The 21,822-nt window shown below is 34.9% G+C and overlaps 1 protein-coding gene across 1 annotated transcript in view; it reads right to left on the reverse strand.

Moving 5' to 3' along the window:
• Positions 1-1,253: 1,253 nt before the first annotated feature.
• LOC139095276 (uncharacterized) overlaps positions 1,254-21,822 on the reverse strand; it is a 31,533-nt gene continuing 10,964 nt past the window's right edge. The window contains exons 2-3 of the mRNA XM_070646573.1: positions 2,075-2,856; positions 1,254-1,992 (exon numbers count right to left, since the gene is read on the reverse strand). Of these exons, the coding sequence (XP_070502674.1) occupies positions 1,743-1,992; positions 2,075-2,736 (912 nt within the window). The 5' untranslated portion in view covers positions 2,737-2,856 and the 3' untranslated portion in view covers positions 1,254-1,742. The remainder of the gene's footprint in view (positions 1,993-2,074; positions 2,857-21,822) is intronic.

The following is a 21,822-nucleotide window of genomic DNA, read 5'->3' on the forward strand; positions in this document are numbered from 1 at the left end:
CATTCGAAAATATTGACTTCAATTTTTTTTATTGATTGCAAGGCGGATGCGCTTGGGAAGTGGATGGATATTTTTGAAAGTTTGCATTATTTGGTGTTGTTTGGAGATAGTGTTGCACTTGGCATTGAATATTGCAAGTGGAAGCCAGTAATACAGCTAAATTCTGGCAACATCTGAGGGAGACCATATATCACAGTTGATCTGAGCGACCAGGAAAGGAAGTAAGCAAGTAAGCCATTTGTATGCCATTCTCTTGAAAATTCACTTAAGGATACATCATAACATTGAATATTGACTTCTTGATATATTTATTTGAGGTCTTAATAAGGACTTAACCTACTCTTCAAATTCCATTATTGTGAATATCAGGTATGAATCATGATTTTATAAGTTGACATCTTTATTAGGCTCATCTGGCAATTGCACAATCATGAACTTATTGGATGCTTACGTAATCTTTTGTTGTCATTGTGAAGACTCACTTGTTAAGTCCTTAAAGTACAGAAAATCTAGAACCTTTTGCGTTTGTCTATTTTGACGCAAAGAATGCTAGAGAAAATGTCCATACTGAGATAGGAACACAAGTTTGTTATATCGTCCTAGGCTGATCGGCAGGAAAAAAGACGTCTTGGACCTACATGGCGAAGAATAACGATGAAGGAATGTCAGTAAGCTTAACGTGCGGATTGAGAATTTGTACAAAATAGGTGACTTACTTACTTGATGGAACCATGCTCCGATGTGAAGTTTAGGTTTCTACAAAGTGCTTTCCATCTGACTTTATTGCTGGCCTAATCAAAAAGGTTGCACAAACTGACATTCTTTTAAAACTGTCCTACGCCATGTTGCTTCTGTGGACCTCCAGAACGTCTACAAAATAGGTAACTGAACCAGCCAATAGCTGACAGATGGGAGATAGGCTGGTCTGATAAATGAACATTTTCAGTACTTTTCACAATACATCAAGTACTTTACTAAATATTAGCTAAATGTAGGGTCGACAGGTGCCAATCCCAACCTGTTCCACTCGAGGATGTCCATTTGATGACTTCAGGTCTTTATACAAGCCACCCAAGGCAAGGTAGTGGTCTAACCTTCCTAGTCCATTGCCAACTTTCAATCAATATTCAAACGCATTCCCAAAAGTGCATCCACCTTGCCTGTATATAACATAAACATTCTTTGTGTGTAAGAATAACAAAAAACAATAAATTTTAATTCATCGATTAATTAACTCTGATTTTTATTTTATTTTTCGTAATGTTTTCGTGCTTTTAATAACAAATAAAAAAATATAAAATTCTCAATGAAAATTAATAAGTTATAAGGATTTTTGTGTTTTATGGCCGAAAATATTTTAAAGCTTATTTAATGACCAATTTTTTACAGACATAATAAAGCTACAGTTTATTGGATGATTAATTAGGTAGAACTGTATTATGAATTTACGGAATATTTTTTTTTGAGCATATGCGGTGCTCATTTGGAAAATATGGATTATTATTTATCATTTTTCAGATTGCAGGCTGTAGCTTTTAAGTTGAAAAAATTTTAATGAGAATCAATTTCCATCAGTAGCCATAATTCAAGTTGATTTTTGATGGTTCTAAATTGTTATGAAAAATTATTAATGGAGGCAGATTCAGCATAGAAAAAAAATATTAAGATCTAGTATGGAACCAACATTCTCATCATCATTATTATAATACATTAAGTTGTTACATCCTGTTACTCTTAATCTGTTAATACCTAGAACTACCTCGATCGGAATATTTTCCACTTATTTTACTGACTGAGTAACCGTCTGGATCGGTTTTATAGTCAATCTCGTGAGGCGTATAGCCAATGTTCTTCTGCCAATGTTTTGTCCAATACAAGTCTTCATTTCTAAGTTGCGCAGGCGTCTTAACATCTCTGCATACAATCACACAATAAATCATCGAGCCGATGAGTGTTGCGAAGCCAAATATGAGGAAGACTATTCCGAGAATCCTGTGTGAATGATATATGTAGGAAAAGAATTTAAAATTAAAAATTCAAATTATGAGATAAAAGAAGGCAGTCAGTCACTTACCAAACAAAGAGAGGCTCAACAAACTGAATGACAATGACGAAACCAAGCGTGATAAGAATAAGTCCAAGATTAATGAGTAGCATGAGACAACAAACTCCACGTAAATTTGGACAGAAAGGATTTGGAGCAGACATTGCTTCAACCTTTGCTCCCATTCGTCTTGATGTATGACTACGTCCCGTTCGACGACTACTTGCAACTGAATATACACTCTGTGGCTTGGAATGATGTGTATGATGTGTCCGATGCGGCATCGAGTAACGACTTATTTCTGAAGGCGTCTTATATGCTGCACTTGTCACATAAATATCTCCAGTCTCACCACCATGATCATAGCTTAATGCTGATGGTGCACGTGGCGGTTGACGCGTTGGAGGACTAGAAAGTGATCGTGGACCTTCTGAATAGATTCCATTATGACTAATTCCATTTTTTGCTGATCGTTCCATCGTTCGTGACTTCCTTGATGGTGGCTTAGGCGGTGACGTTCTCTCATTTGTGATTGTATATTCTGATAAAGTTCGTTCTGATGGTGCCCGACTGTCATCACCATCGGAAAAATATGCTCGATTTGTTGATCCATAAGGTGGTGATGGACTATTATGTGTTGCAATGTAATGTCCTTTTCTGACTTTACGTGCTGATCGCTCAAGGCTCTTCATTCTTAATAAATCGATGCCCTTTTTAAGTATTCAGGAAATTCGATGACGATTGAATAATCCAAGATAAACTTTGTTGCTGTTGCCTTTTACACTTCCATAATTTACAGTTGACTACGGTGTCTGTGGAATGAAAGAATGAACTTTTTTTTAGTAATTTAATCAGCAATCAGTGGCCATTTAAATATTTCATGTTCATTAATTTTCGTTTCCGCGTTATTTGACTGTATCCAACAATAGAAATGCACACAATTTTTTTATATTTTTGAACAAAGCGCTTCATTGGCACCAACGATGGTGTTTATTAAGCTATTAATAAATGTCATTATTATTAGAGTGCTACGCCTACAAGCTGCCTGCGGTATGAAAATATTATTATTATTTTCAATAAAATAAAGGCAAAATGAAGAACTTTTTAAGATAATATGAATAATTAATACAATTTTGCACTTTAATTCATTCATCTTGCATGTTTTATGCCTTCATTTTATAGTTGGTCTCAATTAATAAGATTAATGTAGTTTGTTGTCTTTTTATTGCCTACTTAGACGATAAAATACTAATATAAGTTAATTAAATTTAAAATTATTAATGTCGTTAAACAAATCTGAGAATATCAGTGAACATTTGCAATCTACAGATGTAAAGAGCTATCAAATTAGTTGTAAATGCTTTCGTTGGTGCTGGATAGAGAAAGGAAGGAAACCACAGAAATATTTTGAAAATAAACAACACGTGGCTGATATTGGCAGTTGTATAAATGCGGTACTCAAGCTGTTCCGGTGCACAGTATGTGTCTTGGAGTTTGTATGATATCATGGAATTGTGGGTTTATGATTATATAAAGGCGCATTTACTTTATTTTATGCTAGGTTGAATATGAATAGGTAAATGAACATGAAGGTAGAAATGATCACTTCCTTGAAAGTCGGAAGTTGACTCTAAGGGGGACTAAAAGGGGAAAAAGCTTTTCTAGTTGACTTCAGTAAATTGACTGTTCAGACTTTCTCAAATGCTGACATTTTTGGTCAAATGATTTATGAAGCCACTATGTGTTAGTCTTGTTCCCAAGACATTCATAAAGAGACATAAACCCATTCTTGCTTCTACGCCTTTGCTATGAATTTATTCTATGCTTGTGACTAAAAATCCATTCAATTTATTAGGCCAGTTTTATGTCTAGCTTTAGGAACCACAAAATACATCACAATCTTATTTGGTCTCGAGTGACACAAGCCAGTTGGTCAATCTAGAATCAGAGACATGCCGTTTTGTTGGTATTTAAATCGAACTCGGCATTAAGTTAGAGTCACGTCGGACCGAGGCTGATTTTTCTTAGATTAATTAATTTGTGCTTTTCGAGAGAATATACATTGAAATGCTAGCAAGACGGCACACGATGTTTAATTGATGAATTCGGAAGTACACTTGGCCCTTAGTATACTGCTGTTTGAGTACCCTAGTGGTAACATTTGATTCTATATCGATCTAAGAAAGTATGAGTCATAATTAGAACTAGCCGTACATCCAGTTAAACAAAGATTATCCTCTAGAGATCCATAACAAGCCACTCAGAACCACAACTTTCCCAAAAACAACGCCAAAATCTCAAAATTTCATCAGCATTTCCTAATTAACCTCAACTTACAAAAAAGCTCATCATTTAATTTTTCACAGCACATGTACTTCAGTCTTGCAGCCTTATTTAAATCCATTGTATTGTCACTTTTTATCTACTCGCTACAGGGGTACATCATTACACGGTTATTTAGCAGTTCAAAATAATTTGCATAAAATTGAAAGTTTTTTATTATTTTCCTTCCTTTTATTCTCAGTAAATAAATAACAGAGCAGCACAAAAATATGCAAAAGAATTCTTGAAAGTGAAAACAGTAACCGTAACAATTTTAATGCAGTTTTACGTCAGTTAAGTAGGTAGAGAAAACAAAGCTATTTGTGTGTGGTTTTTGGGGGATGTCAAAGGCCAAAAGAAAGCGTTTCTATTGAATTTTTAATGAAAATTAAGTGATTTTTGTGCCCAATAGAGGAAAGCTTCTCTAGACGATTGAGTTGTTTAGGATGCAAAAAAATCGTGAGACTTATTATCATTTAATGCAGGCATCGGAATCAAAATTGAATATTTTTATACCTGTTGGCGAGTAATCTGATGACTTTGGATTTGAATAAAGTTGCAAAAAAGTATTATGGACGAACTTTTGTGGAGGAGAAATTGGAATTGAAATTTCTAAATTTAGAGACATTAAGGTTGTTGATCTATGAATTCTCATGCTGATAATTTCTTGGCTAAACAACTTGATTTTCATATTTTTGTATGAAATTAATGCAATTTTTTGAAAAATTGTGTGATTTTTTCAACTGTTGCTTAATAAATGAAGAGTGGGAGGTGCAACTAGGTTAGATGCTGTAGCGGACATGAGAGTTGCAAACTATATAATAAGTGAATGACCAAATAATCCACACAATGTATTTAATTCGGTATTAACAAATCCTAATCCAAATCAGAGTTGGTATGCAGGTGCATAGGAATAATCGGCGAAAGCTTTGCATGGGACATCTGCAGGAGGCGGTAATCTACAGGAGGGGTCATCAAAAAGAGTGGCAATCTGCCGAAAGAGCGATTTGCAGATGGCGGCAAACTCCGGAAAGGGTCATTGACGGAAGGTGTCGACCTGTAGATGAATGCTTCGGCAAAAGGCGAAAAACTGCGAAAAGGGCCATCTGCAGAAGGTATAAACCTGCAAAAGAAGCCATCGTCGGACTGTGCCATCGGTGGAAGGCGGCAATCATCTAAAATGGCCATCATTGGAAGGTTTCAGCCTGCGAAAGGGGCAATTGAAGGAAAGTGGCAACCCGCAAAAGGGTCATCGGCTGTAGAGATCATCTTCGGGAGGCAGGAACCTAAGAATAGAGCCTTCTTTCAGAAATTGGCAACCTGCACAAGGGGTCATCGATAAAATATGGACTAGAAACATCAAAACCACACTTTTCCCAACTCTGATCAAAATCATCTCACTTTCATCATCATCAAACAAATGATACCAAACTTAAATCCAATTATAGCTCTTCACTGCATTATTACAAAACTGAGCATACATTGTTGCATTAATGATAATCTGAGCTCTTTTAAAATGCCAAAGACTTAATTCATTCATTAAAGTTAATTTATTTACGTAATCTTATCGAAATCATAAATTTTTATTGGATATTAAGCATTGGTGAGACAATTTTCATTATATATGAGACTTAAGATAAGTAATTATAGTGATGCTGTTTTAACTGCTGATGTTGTGCGATGAATTAAGTGCCGAGAAGAGAGACAAGCTGAAAATACGACACCTGGCTTATTTAACTCTGGCCTAAGGCTGGATTTCAAGGAATATGGTTTGGAATTAGTGTTGAGTTGGTCTAGTGTCGGATTTGTAGTGATTTTTACGTCTTGTGCTTTCCGGAATCGGTTGGTGGATCGGAGCAACACATGGAATACACTTAAGTGTTGCGGCACACAGATTGCCCACAACTGCTTTTGTAAGATTGAGTAATTTTGGATCTCCGCATAATTAAGGTAATGATACACAAATTTGCAGCATCATCAAGCCCTTCCTCTCCAATCTACAATGCCAAGTCACATTCTAATTAAATTTCCCGTCAATTTTCAAAAGAAATTCTTACATCTATCCGAACAATACATTAGAACCTAACCTAACAATTCCAATAATTTAACAATATGCCATCAAATTCAAATAGTCATGTCGAAAATTCACACTCACTTTCAAATTACATATTAACACATTCAAGTAAAAGTCTATGTAGAATCATAACAAAAGAACCGAACAATTCCAATAGATCCCGACTAGACATATTCTTATTTTTTTTTTATAATTCTTTATTCTCTTTCCGCATCTTAATAACATAAAAAATGAACGCGAAATTGTATGATTATCTTGTTATTTTAATGATGCCTGTATATTCATTTCCATCTCACGCTGCCGTTTTTTTTATTTTTTTTTGCTTTCTGGTCTATTAATGTGATAAAATCTTTATTATAGAGTAAGATGGAAAACACACATATGTATTAAAAATTCGATTTCATTTGCGGGTATCGTATTATTGATTACTCTTCTGGCTGGTATGTAAGTTGTACTTAAGTGACGACTGTTGAGTAAATGGGAATTTTGGTGGACTTCTTGGAATGATTCCACAGCTTTTTTATGAGCCAATTGGCAAATCCGGTTGTTTTCGCCAAGCGGCTACCACTTGGTTTCTAGTATACAACTATCTCGTCGCCGTGGTGACAATATTTCAAAAAGTGGTGATCGGGATTAATGTATATTTTGAAATATTTAGTTTTTAAGGTTCAGACTTGAGTGATTGAGGAGCTCACTGCAACCATTAGTTCACTATAATAGCGCAGGAACTAATAATAGCAAGGTTGAAGCCAGACGATTAAATCCCTCGTTGTCCAAACTAACATGAACCTTATGTCATGTTCGGTTTAGGCCGTGAGTTACCTCCAAAGTGTGCCGGACCTCAAAACAGTTCGGGCAACACTGATTTAAAACATGGGCGAGGTTCATAAGATCGACTTAATTTGGCATAATTTTATTCAATCTTATACATACATAAACCCGGACTTTGGTCAGATTTCGATCAAGTATCGACTGAACTTAAGATAGCATTTAGAAATATGGCTGAAATTCAATCAAATTTTGGCAATTTTGGGATAAACTTCGATCGGTCACATGATTCTTATTTACACGATTCTTAATGAATCCTATCTGAGATACCCTATCTGCGAATACTTCAGAATCAACCATATCTAAAACAATAGCCCGAATAAGTTCATATGGATACTGAATTATGCGCCCTCGTGTTTAAATTGGCACTGCTACATCGCTGTATTCGTTAGATAGTCGGTAAGGTGATAAGCTACTCCAACTGTTCTTTGACTACCTATTTTGACCCATTAAACGGTGAATAATGCGTTTCACTGCATTGCACCGCTCAAAGAGTGACATCAGACATTGACATCCATTACCGACTTCCTTATTAACTTTCTCTTCCTCATTAACCCCTCATTGATCCATAAATACTACACATCATAAGCTTATTGACCCCACCATTTCTTTAAATCTTAATTATTAATAGCCTGTGCAATTAAATGACTTTTTATCGACTTTATTTGAAGCATCATAATTCATTCTTTGTTCGTTCCTTTGTTCGACATTTTATCTCAATTCACTCGATTTCTAGTCATATGACATTAGTGAAAATTAGAAATTTATAGGAATAAGCAATAAAGATTATGATTGTAATGTGATATGTCAATTGCTCGTGTCGCAAAAGCTTCACCTTTTTATTCATTTACGGCATTTGTGTCAATTTCTTATAAATGTGCGTTTAATTGTGCGAGAATGAAAGAAGTCTGCTTCATAAAATAGAAATAGAGAGCTATGCTAAACATTGACAACAGTGAAATCTCTCATGAATAACGCTAACAATTGTCAATCTTAATGCTAAGTGAATTCAGAATCACCACGATATGCTCTTTACTTCTTCTTCTTCTTTTATATAAATGACTGTAATATCTCTACCCGCAAGCAGGTCAATGATGTAAGATATGTTGATTTTAGTTAATGAAAAAAGTAAGACATTTTCCCGCTTAGCAAGTTTCTTTTTATGCCGCATTTCATCTCGTATCCATTCATTCTATATTTTTTGTGTGACGAAGAAGCATAAATAGGATGATTTTGTTGTTGAATTAAGTGGCTCAGAAACGGTTTTGTACGTAAAGTTGTAGAGAATGAAATGACATAGCACATAGCACATTTCATTTTCACGTGAAATATCCAAGATTGTCGTTTTATGATAGAATATTTGAGAATGTAAGAGAAAATTTGTTGTGAAGTTTTGGAGATTCTTGGGTATTATCTTTTGGAGCGTGCTGTCAGAAATTAGAGTAGAGCAGATGTTCTGTCATAATCAGCTTTGTGGGAGGTCTGGAAGGAAGTAGAGCTCATCAAATCTTCTTGAACTTCCTCATTCTCAAGCCAATGCTAACAAACATTCTCATCTAGTATAATTAAGCTGAAGAAGCTCTCGAGAGCATGCTCTTTGCTTGTTAGGATTAGCTTCAACCCTGATTAGCATTTTAGAGACTCATCATACTAAAATTCACAGATTCTGACATTTAAACAGAACTCAAAAGCTACAAATTGCCAATATTTGAAATGCCGTCAAGCTGAATTAACACTGTCAAATATTCTATCCATTTAAACAAAAGGTGGGCAATCTGAGAGGCATATCACATCTAAATAAAAAAGCTCGACCAAAATCACACATGGCATGCTGTTCATGGCGTTTCCAAAGAATTTCGACAGCACACTAGCCCATTCAGCGCAAGTTAATCATGGCTGCCAGGTGATGCCATGATAGGTGACCACATGGCATCCAAGTAGCAATTTTAATGGCGGTTAACATGAAAATTGTCACTTGGGTGCCATATACCAGCCTTGGATGTCATGAATGTAGAATTTTTAATCCCAGAATTGATTTGAATGTAATCTCGGAATTGATCCCGGGATTCAGCACATTTTGATGCCGAGATTGAAAACCTACATGAATAATCAGTACCGATCAGTTAGTATATGATGACACACAGCTTGCCCACCACTGCTTTAATCTATTTTTAAATCCAAATTCAAACATCCATTAAATAATTCGTTCCGTATTTGCAAAACCGTCCACAATAAATATTTACCTTCTTTTGCGATTCTGTCATCAAATTATGACTCATAATTCTATAGAATCAATCAATATATGTTGACTAAGCAATTTAACGAATGGATATAATGAAGTAAATATTTTGCAGATTATAGATCTTGAATTATTTAGAGCATTTTGACCTGTATTCTGACAATTATGATGAATAATGTTGATAGTCGAAGCACTCTAGCCATTCAATTATAACTTAATGCCTTTTGTCCACTTCTTTCTACGTTAATAATGTTGAAAATAAGAAAAAAGTCTTTAATTATATTGTGAAGATCAACTTGACCCAATCTCATTCAGATTTATGTGAAAGAATTTTCATTAGTTAATGCTGAGCTTAGGCATTGAACATGTCATGAGTAGCATAATATGCCTACTAATGTCACAATTGCCAATACTCAATACCAGGGTCCTTCAATTGATCGAAAATCGATCATGATCGTGATCGTCGATCTGATCGAAAAATGATCGATCGATCTTCGATCATTCGATCACTTTTTTTACTTTCTGATCGATTGATCGATTGATCGATCGATCAAAAAAAATTTTGATCGATTCGATCGCGCGATCGATCGATCTTTGATCGGAAAATGATCGATCGATCACGATCATTTTTCAGCTTTGATCGATCGATCATCGATCATTCGATCACAAAATGGAAAAAGTGATCGAATGATCGACGATCTTTCGATCATTTTCGATCACATGCTCGAATTTTTTTACATTTTTGATCGATAAATCAAAAAAATTTTTTCGTTATAATTTTCTAAATTTTCCTTAAATTTTCAATTTTCCGCTTTTATTACATCAATCTAAACCCATTCCTCCATCTACTGATGCTAATATAAAATGTAAACGGCCATTTATGAACATCATGGATTAAAAAATCCATAAAAATTTTGCAAAAGTATTAGAAGCTTACTAAGAACTAAGGATTTCAATCCCGTCATTGATTTTTTTGGTATTACGATATTCAGAAATTATTTGAATTTTCAATTTTCTGTTCAAAATTCAACAGTGCATCGGAAAAATAATAAAAACGATAGTTTTGAGTGTTGATGCACTATGCATCTTTGTGAAAAATATGTTTTCTGAACTTTCAAATCTTAATGCATAGCAAAACTCCTATTTTTGTACATCAGTACTCAAAAGCACCATTTTTTTAAAATTTCCAAAATGCATTTTGCATGAAAAAAAATTTATAAAGGCAGTCTTTTTGAATACAGCCTGGATAATATTAGAATCAATAGTCAATGCTTTTTTACACAATCATAAAATTCTCGATCACGATCAATTTTTTTGATCGAGCGATCAAAAAAAATGATCGTGATCGATCGATCATTTTTCGATCAATGATCGATCGATCATCGATCAGTCGATCAATTTTTTGACTTGCGATCGATCGATCAGTTGATCGATCGATCATTGATTGAAAAATGATCGAGATCGATCGATCATTGTCGTTCAATGATCGATCGATCATCGATCATTCGATCATTTTTCCATTTTGTGATCGAATGATCGATTGATCGATCGATCAAAAAAAAAGTTGATCGATTCGATCGCTCGATCGATCGATCTTTGAACGATTTTGATCGATTTTGTCGATCTCGATCGCATCGATCACGATCATTGATCGTTGAAGGTCCATGCTCAATACGATTATCTGTTTGTGTTGAATGAATAGACAAATTTACTATTATAGAAAAAAGATGAATAGGATTGATATGATTGGCATTAGATTCAATTAAATTGGTAAATATGGGATTAATGATTGTCGATTGAAGATGTTGAGAATAAGAAGCTTTGAACTAATTTAGAGAGTATTTATCGCCTAATTATGGGATGTACGGATGATTTGAAGCGGGATTCAAGCTTAATGGTTTGAGGTTGTGGTTGAGAATTCATACTGAATGGTTATGAATTTCTATCATTGTGATATGGGATATATGGACAATTTGAAACGAAGGAGGTGACTAGGAGGGAAGGGCGACCCCTAATGGAGATTTGGGAACCAATACTCTATCTCATTAGTTGGAATCAATCTAAGGATTCAATCTAACTTAATTAAATCTTTGCATTCCGGACAGGGCACTAACGTCGCTCGAGCGTTACGCTAGTACGTCACTAGGGCGTCGGTATATCCTACTAGGATGTTGTTACATTGGAGCGTCGACGATTAGACATAAGCTTGTCCTGATAGCAATACGATGGATATTTCCGGTTCATTTTTTGAACCATCGTGTACTGTTCGAGCTTGTCAATAGAATAAACCAGATTTTATAGGAATCGAACCCAAAAAAACGAGCAAAATCTGACAATTTAGTTTGACAACTTAGCTCCTTAACAAGCTAGTTGCATAGCTCATCATAGTTCATTATAGCAACCATAGTTCACCTTATAGCTTTCTAGTGTACAATAACATAGTATTGATCTCCATTTATCTATACTCATCTATCAAAAAACCGACTAATCTACTCAATAGCTTAACCCAATCTCTCCATAACATGCTCCACAACCATATATTAACTCTCGAAATCAATTTCAAGTTTCAATCTAATCATTTAATTAAATAAACATAAATTCCACACCCAATTTTGTGTGACTAACTCTCCTTTAACCGAATGGTGATCATCATCAATAATAGTTCGATGTAGGCAAAAAATATGGAATAGAAATAAAAACTTTCTTCTCAGTTAACAGTATCCTCGACTTTAAACGACTAGTTTTTCAACGAGGAAGAATATTGAAGCTGAAAAAAAAGTAGTTTTTTTGAATTTAATAACAATTGGTAAAAGTATATTTTTATATATCTATCTTGTGCTTTCAATCTACTTTGCATTTACATTAAATGTATATTATTATACTACATACAACATAGAGCAAGTCTCATTTTTATTCTCTCTTCTCATTTTTTTTATAGCAACAAATTAGTCGTTTAAAAGAAGAAATAACTAGTATAGATGTGGTGACTCGAGATCGACGAAAGCGCATTTTCTGGGTACAGAACCAGCTTGATGAATTAAAAGTCATGATTGACACATTTCTTAAACATCGCAAACAGGACAAACAGACAGACGAACAAATAGACGGACAAATAGACGGACAAACAAACGGACAAATAGGCGGACAAACAGACGGACAAATAGGCGGACAAACAAACGGACAAATAGGCGGACAAACAGACGGACAGATAGACGGACAAACAGACGGACAAACAGACGGACAAACAGACGGACAAACAGGCTGACAGATAGACGGACAAATAGACGGACAAACAGACGGACAAATAGACGGATAAATAGGCGGACAAACAGGCTGACAGATAGACGGACAAATAGACGGACAAACAGGCTGACAAACAGACGGACAAACAGACGGACAAACAGACGGACAAACAGACGGACAAATAGGCGGACAAACAGACAGACAAACAGGCTGACAGATAGACGGACAAACAGACGGACAAACAGACGGACAAACAGACGGACAAACAGACGGACAAACAGACGGACAAATAGGCGGACAAACAGACGGACAGACAAACAGGCGGACAAAGTGCGGACAATAGCTTCCAGTAAGGAGAATGCGCTAAATAAAAATTATATACAACGTAGATATCGGAATAATCTGTTTCTTTGAAATTTTCGCTGTTTTAGCTTGAAAATTTCTTCTAGAATAATTGATGTGACGTAGAAATGAAAATTGGGTCTATCGCGGCTGCTTTTTTATAATGAGAACAAGGTAAAAGCTTAAACTATGCATTAAAAAAAAAGGTGAAAATTTGTTCTAATTTTCAAAGAAAGTCATTATGGAATTTTGCGCTCGTGTGTCGAGTGCTCTTTGAAGTTTTACTTGAATCAAATTAAATGTTTAAAATTGATAGAGATAATCATGAATTGGTTGTATTGTAAAGTGCCGTTTTTTTTTGAATTCATTAATGTCATCTTGACAATTGCTCTTTGAAATTATTTTGAGAAATCACATGAAGTTGATATGCGTGCAATATGAGTGATTTTCTATAAGTCAATCAATGAGGTTGAAATGTTAAGTTATTGGGTTGAGATTACGGATATGGAGTTTTTTGATGAAATTTGAGGCTACTAGGAAGAGTTGGTACAGTATAGATCTATACAGGAGAGTGTAATGATCTATTAACCTGCGATTATAAGTTGCCAATGTTTAGACTTCGACCTGAGCTACAACTGCATTTTTCGCCATAAAATTGGGTAGATATGAGCTGTCTTGGTTGACGTCAATTTAGCATCTTATCCTAAACTCAACGACGAATCGGCATCACACGAGCCCTTTTCGGGCAATTTTTTCACGGCTTTGAAGCTTGATCGTGATCGAGATAGATACAAGAATCTTTGAATTGAACTTTTTAGAAAGATTCTTAATGTCGCGACTTTGATAAGCTCTTGACATCGAGAAAATTCCAGGATATGTCGATCTCGATCATCTTATAAGAACTCATACCTGTAAAACACATCCAACTGACAATAATCAACTGTGTGACCGTCATAGATCCGATTTGACTTAAGATTCATGCTAAGTTGTAATTCAGCAGTCCTAAGTTAGGTGTCTGTCTTAATTCATTTGAATTAGAAGTCAATATCTCAAACCCTTGTGTCACAAGTCTCCAATTTACAGCTACATAGAGTTCAGAGTCCATTTTGAATCAGCATGGACTCCACAAGAACTCCTTCTTCTTCTATGTGTCTCTCGGAACAGTTTCATCAACCTTCAGCTTATAAATCATCCCAAAAACTCCACTGCATCAAAATTCCTCAATCTCTTATATCACAATATCATGCATTATTCAATAACAAGTCATAAGAATCTTTTAATGCCAAATAATCACTCAGAAATAAAATGGCAATAAATTGTTAAATAGTCATACATTTGTGCAATAAAAGTACCCTCATAAAACTATATATATTTCCTTCTACCTCCTACAGTTTTACAATGAAATCACTAGAAGTAAAATTGTAGCTTTAAATAAAAGCTGAATAAACGTAAGCTGTGTCAATTTGCATAATTTTATTGTATATCTGAGATTCAATATTTATTTCCCATAAGCTGTCGTGGATTAAAAGCAATAAGAAGTCTAATGAATGATGTCACATTACACTAATTGTAATATTGTACACCTACACAGTCATCAACAGCAACATTTAATTGCTTATGTGCACATTGGCATGGTATGTCTTCATTTTTCATAATGATTGATGTCAATAGAATCATAATTGCTTATGAATTGACAGTTGAGTGCTGTTGAGTTCTATTGAAAATTATTTTTCATCCATTCAGACCTTTTTTATAATCCAGTGGATTCATCATAAGATTTATTTCATATTAACATCATTCCATATATACAAACATTACAGTAGCTTTACTACCATTATAGATTGTAAGTAGACATTGTACACAAGAAAGACATTAATTGAAACTTCTTGTTATATTGGATTTAAGGCGCAATTTATTGTAGCCATTCACCGAAATAATGAAGTGAAATTATTTGTACATAAGACGATGTATGTATGCTTCGGCAATTCACTTTCATTCAATTGAGTAAAAACAACAGCAACAGTAAAGATGAAGAAGAAAATATTAAAAAAAAACTTTTTTTATGTTTAAGACTCAAAAGCAATTGCATAATTTATTTATTTTTTCGTTGCTTCTTTATGTGGATCTTATGTGAACATCGCCATGTTAACGGGCTTACTCAATATTATTTTTATTAAAAGACCGAGTAGTATAGGACTTTGGGTTTGGAGTTTTTTGAATGTTTAACTTTAATAGGTTGCATCAGCAACTGGTAGCCAGAGATAGAGCCAACTTCAGGCGACTCCTGTGCGAAGTCATGGATCACAACTGATCTGTACGACCAGCGAAGTAAGAAGTAAGTAAGTACGTTGCATCAGTCGCAGTCTGTTGCTATGACATTGGGTGATGCATTGACCTCAATTCTAAGCTAAAGATGCATCTTCTACTATATTCTGAACTACACCTTAATCTGCACATATCCTACTGATAAGGTTTTCAATCATTAGATGAAAATGTACTGATTTCCTGAATTAAGCTTGGTATTATAAGCCCCGATTGGTCAACATGACATAATTTCTAATTACTAATTAGAGCTACGTTCGGCCAATGACATTTTCTCCGGAAAGTTCCATAAAACTGGTCATTAGTCAACCATGAGACATTCTGTCAATTTGCCCACTCGGGTTCAGTTCCAGGCTGAGAAACTAGGCGGTATCGGTGGTTTTTATATGAAATATCGCGGTATTTGGCGGTATTTGTATGGATACCGCGATACTACCGCGGAGTTTCTCAGCCTGGGTCCAGTTCAGTCTCAAAATTGGAAGCACAACTAGCATAAATTGTGAGGATCACAATTGATTTGCACGGTCAATGAAGCAAGTAAGTGAGGAAGTTGGTCAGATTATGTATGGAACCTACCGAATGGCACAATGTCTCTTTCCAGATACCGATTTGATGCTCCATAGTCATACCGGTCTGGTGCTGCATTTAGGATCGATTAACCGATTTGTGCTATTCAAGCCAACATCAAGCTGTCATTTTGGTACTGATCGCCATTTGGGATAGCATCAGTCCCCAATAATTCCCTCATAACTCTCTCATACATACTCCATGCACAGTTCGGTCTTAAATTTATTGTAAAATTACTATCGTGGTTATTGCTGGTTGAAGTATTTCAATGCGAATGAAAATTCTCTTTTATGTATTACATCAAATGTATACATCACGTACGATTGCATACAATATATTGAATGTTCGTGTTGCACTAATTCTTAAAATAAAAGTAAACTAACGACAGAAATTTAATGTTAAAGCATGCACATGGCTGTCACAACCAATTCTAATGTCCATTTAACTGTATTCATTGTAAATTGTGCGTACGCACGACAGAAGGAAATAGAATGTTGTGTCTTATGAAAGAAGTGGGTTGTAATGTCTTGTCGATTGTCGACAATAATGTTGAAATTATAAGAAATTCAATAAATTTACGTCCGATGGTGGAAGTTAATAATCATTTTTAAATTGTTTTCGTGTAGATAAATGGATTGCGATCAATGAATTGATAAGATGTGTATATTATATAAGCAATGACAATCATTAAAATATCTCCTCGATCTCTTTTTTCTCTCTCTTTAATTACTGCAGTAAGTTAATTTCAAAAGAACCGATTCAAGATTTATACTTTTTGTATCATGAGGCAATGAGCATTTAAATCAAATCTATAGAGAAATATTTTCTCTTTTTAGCAGATATTTGAGAAAAACAAAGCTTGATAATATAATTTCTTAGGCTGACTGACTTGATTGGTGATTAGATGGCTAACTGGCTAGGTGACTTGGTGGTTGGGTGAATTGGTGGCTGGGTTATTGGGTGGCTAAGAGATTGGATGGCTAGGTGACTTATTGACTAACTTTCTGACTGGCAGACTGGCTGACTAACTGACTGACTGACTGACTGATTGGCTAACAGACTGACTGGTTGATTAACTGGGTGGCTAGGTGGCCAGGTTGCTGGGTGGCTATGTGGCTAGGTTGCTGGGTGGCTTAGTGACAGGCTGGTTCGATAGTTGGTTGATTGACTCGCTGGCTGACTAGCTGTCTCGCAGATTGGCTGCTGGTTTGGTGGCTGGCTAACTGGCTAGCGGTGCAGCAGGCTGTCTGATTGGCTGGCTGACAAGTTAGTTGACTGGGTTGCTGCCTGATTGGCTGGCTGGCTGGCAAGTAGGTAAACAGGCTGAGTGGGTGACTGGCTTGTTGGCTGGATTTCAAATTAATTTGTTTTTATTTTCCCATTTCTTATTGCTGTGACTAAATAATGCGCTGAAGTAACTCGATAAGGTCGATTCCTTTTATAATTTCTTATTTTCTCTCACTTCCCTTTTTTTTATCCACAACCGTTGATTTATATTCACTCATGGATATTTTCATGTTATGAAATTAATTTAATTTAGTTATAAAATATTTTTAACACCTCTTAGAACACGCAAATGAAGTCTCTATTAATTTTTATATTACATTATATATTTTCTCCCCTTTTATCGATTTTATTACAATTTTCATTTCTTCATCGTCCATATGTTGTTGAATGAGTTATTTATTAGATCGACCTATTGCTTTACAGCTTCACCAATGAATTAATTTTGTATTGCAATCCCGTGAGAATAGAAAAAAGATTATTTATTTTTATTTAATTGACAACAGTTACATTTGAACTTGGATATCTTATTTTTTGGGAAGGCTTAAGAGATGTGGATGAGAAAATGTTTGGGATTTTTAATTGGAAAATCTGTGATATCCAGCGATAATAATTAGATTTTATAGATTCATGAGGATATACATAAGTAAATGATATTCTCGAATGGTACAAGACGATTACTCGATTCAAAATCCAGCTCTAGACTGACTAGATCTGTCATGATGCCTGATTTAAACCAAATTCTATACCAAAACAGAACCATGTCGTCATGGGACCGGATTTTTGATATCTTAACCGACCATGACTTTGGAATCCGATCTGAAACCGATACTAACTCAGAATGTCCTGGGACCGGGTTTTGGATCCATTAATCCATTTTTCCTGAGCAGTGTGATTCTGGCATTGGGAATTGGGGAAGCCGAAGTCTTGTGAGCAGCTCCACAAGACTAGAGATGGTAAGGCTTACAAAAGACCATTCCAGAAATCAATATGAACAAAGAAAGCATAAGATAAACAGGCCTGTGATTCTGGCATCCGAAACTAGCATGATGCAAATCCGAAACTAACTCAGAATCATGTCCAACTGGTATCGGAACTGATTAACCGATTTGTGCTATTCAGGACACAAATATTTAAAATATGGTCTGGATTTAAGGCAATACTGTAGAAAATACATTGAGATCCAACAAAATTCAATCATAACTCCATTGCATCCTTTCCAATTTTAAAACCCTACAATCACAAAAAAAATCAATCAAAAAATCTCAAACTACACAATTTGTTTCACCTCTTCATACATCATGATTAATGAACCTTTTGTCATTTTTACAGACACAAAACTCTTAATAAGCTTCATGATAAATACATAAACAAACTATCAACAATGAAACTGTGCTAATGGAAATCACGCATGAGAAAATAACATATTGAACATAAAAAGTTGATAAAAATCATCGATTAATTTAACTCCAAAAATTCATTTTTTCGGGGTTATTCAGGTAAAAATGAGTTTTGTGAAAGGAACAAATAAAATAAATTACAAAAAATCAGTCAAGAGATGATTAAAGTTTTATGGATTTTTTGTAAACGTTTATAGAATGCGCTCAAACTGTTATGGTGCTAAAAGCTCATTCATTTCTCTGTGGGGATGTTAATAAACGATGTAAATTGAAAATTGAGAGTTTTGTATTGTATGTTGGACTGTTATTTAACTTAAAGGGGCTCATAGATGCTCATAGGGGCTTAAAGGTATTTGAAGAGACCCAATGGTGCTCAAAGAGAAACAAAGGTGCTCAAAGAGACTCAAAGAGGTTAAAAGAGACTCAAAGGGACAAAAAGTGGTTCAAAAGGGTTCAAAGGGTCACAAATTGGCTCACAGAGACTCAAATAGGAAGAAAGGTACACTCCAACGACGTGAATCAGCAAAATCTCATTTTATTGCACTCATAATGGACTGTTAGGTTCTTTTTACCTTAGTATTGACGTTTTGTCGTCAATAAAATGAAGCATTAACTCCTTAGTTACTATAAAGTGCCGATTTGGATAATGTTACAGTAAATAGGGTCAGCCCAAGTGGAACAAGCTGCAAAAAGGCAACCGAGTGTTTAGTTATAAACTTGACATTTTATGGTAAATTCTACAAATGAGCCGGAAAGCATACAGCGAAGAAGAAGCTGAAAATTCAGCTCAAGGTCAGCATGACTCTGGCCTAGAGTCGGATTTCATTGAATCAGGTCTGGAGCTAGAGTCATGGTGACCTAGGATCGAGTTTTCAGCCTTTAATTTGCCGTGTGCCTTCCTTATGTCAAGTCAGTTCAAGACCTAAGTTCAACTGATCACAACCTATTCTACAGCTTAGTGGACAAAATTACTGTTAGTCATCAATTGGAGTTTTAACGTATTTTTGTCAACTCGGGACTCGATAAGTCACTGAGCTGCAACTCTATCGACTATTCTAATTACCTTGCAAAAAGGCAAAGTCACTCAAACCTCACATTCAATCAAGTCAATTGACATCATTTACTTATAGTCCCCTAAGTCAAGTCACAATTAGTTTAATGAAGAATTTCACAACTTTCACGTTTGTATCGTGTAAGGGTCATATTCTCATGATGAACATGCATCTTTTCTATCCAACTACCGACAGTAGTTCATTATCGTTAATTTTCAAACTCCATTAGTTCACTTTTTTCTATCTACCGATGCACTTTGATTAGATAGTTTGACTTTCTGCCTGACTGTTTATTTGATTGCTTTTTTCAGCTTTAACTATTGTTGTTATTACTTCTCGAAATGTTGATGATGATGAGAATATGTGATTTGTTATAATGATGTATGGATGTATACATTTCACTGGTATTTCATCTTACTTATTCAGTAGTCTATGAATGTCTCTAAAGTAGGAAGTCAGATAACACACGTAACAAAAAAGACATGCTTAAGTGCATCCGAGACATCCGACGATGATTTTTTTATAGTCGACTTAATTGGACTTATTGGCTTTTTTTGTATAAATTAATTCTGATTATACTGACCATTTACAGATTTACGATTAATTTTTAGTTAATCTCGTGATGTTGGGGACTTTGAGATGGATAAAAGGTATTTTGAGTGTCATTGACATTTTTGAGTGATTTTTAAGATATATTATGATGACAATTTAGTCTGAGGTAGCTCTGGATTTGGAAATCAACATAGATTTTATTGACGATCTGGTTTCTAAAATTGGACTAAATTAATCAGCATTTTATAGTTTTAAACATCATTTTTATTATTTCCAGCATTTATATGGTAAGTTTCCCAAGCCAAGGAAATAAGTTAGTAAATCTAAAGTGAGTTCCTATATCATGTGACAAAAAGCAAGCAAATGAATGCAAATTAAATCAATTTGGAGTCCTAATTCATGCAGGATGATATTATAGGACTGGTCTTAGTTAACAGGCTTCGATATCGAAGACCATCGAACTGACTTGGATTTAAATTCGACTTGAAAATGGATAAAGTTCACGAGGACGACTAAAGAACTATTGGAAGGAGGACATTGATAGAAACAGAATTGTACTTGATATTGGTAATTGGAAGTTAAAAGCCAGCGATAGAACCAGCAGTGAGCAAGTTCTTGAGAATCCGACATTTAAGCCCATTAATTCGCATTAGAACTATGAGTCCCTACGGAATCTAAACTTAACTTGATGCACCTCAACAATGGAGTCCCACCAACTCTATTTGAGTCGCTCGGAATATTCATCATAGTTTCATTGCCAATTATTCATATTTATTCACTGCATTTCAATGTTAAAGAAGTAAATACTCCAATTACTAAGTAATAGCCTCAATCATCTGCAATATCTTCAAACAACAATCCATGACTCACTAAAATACATCTTTCAACTCTTAATTCCCTTTCACATCAGCCCTATATCTTCAAAACAAACTAATCAGTGCACTAAATTATACTATAAATGCTCCTATCCATTCATTATTCAGTAGGAAAGGTCATAAATATAATGATGAAATTCTACGTCTATATCTATCTCGCATTTTTTGAACTGAATTGTTTACTTCTAGGCCAAAACGTGGTCATTCAATTGTCTTGTCTTCATTTCTATTCTGTTTGATTGGCGCTGCAATTTCGTAATAATCCCAATCTTAATAACCTTTGTAACAAGATGAGAAATACAACAAAATTGTAAAATTTTTAATTATTTTTTGAAGGATGGGAAGCAATTTCAATGCAAAAAAATCACAAAGTAGCTGCTTAGCACCTCATTTAGATTTTTTATTGTGAATGAAATAAACAGCATACTGACCAAAATTATTCATTGTTCGTTGCTGTCTATTTATGGAATTGCTTTAAAGAAAAATACATATACTCATTGGTAAGCACTTGATGATGCTCACAGCAGCAAAATATAAGTTTTTTTGGCTTCTTGTATAACAATAAAAGTTACTTCTTCTCGTCTGTGTTTACGATTCTCATGAAAATGGGAATTTTTAAATACATTAAGATTGTTATTGCCCGAGTAGCATAAATGAAGAAGAGTCCGGTACGGAATT

The sequence above is a fragment of the Chironomus tepperi genome, unplaced genomic scaffold, assembly GCF_022539635.2.
Source record: "Chironomus tepperi strain 1889 unplaced genomic scaffold, CSIRO-AGI_Ctep_v1 contig_364, whole genome shotgun sequence".
In the NCBI taxonomy this organism is placed as follows: Eukaryota; Metazoa; Arthropoda; class Insecta; order Diptera; family Chironomidae; genus Chironomus; species Chironomus tepperi.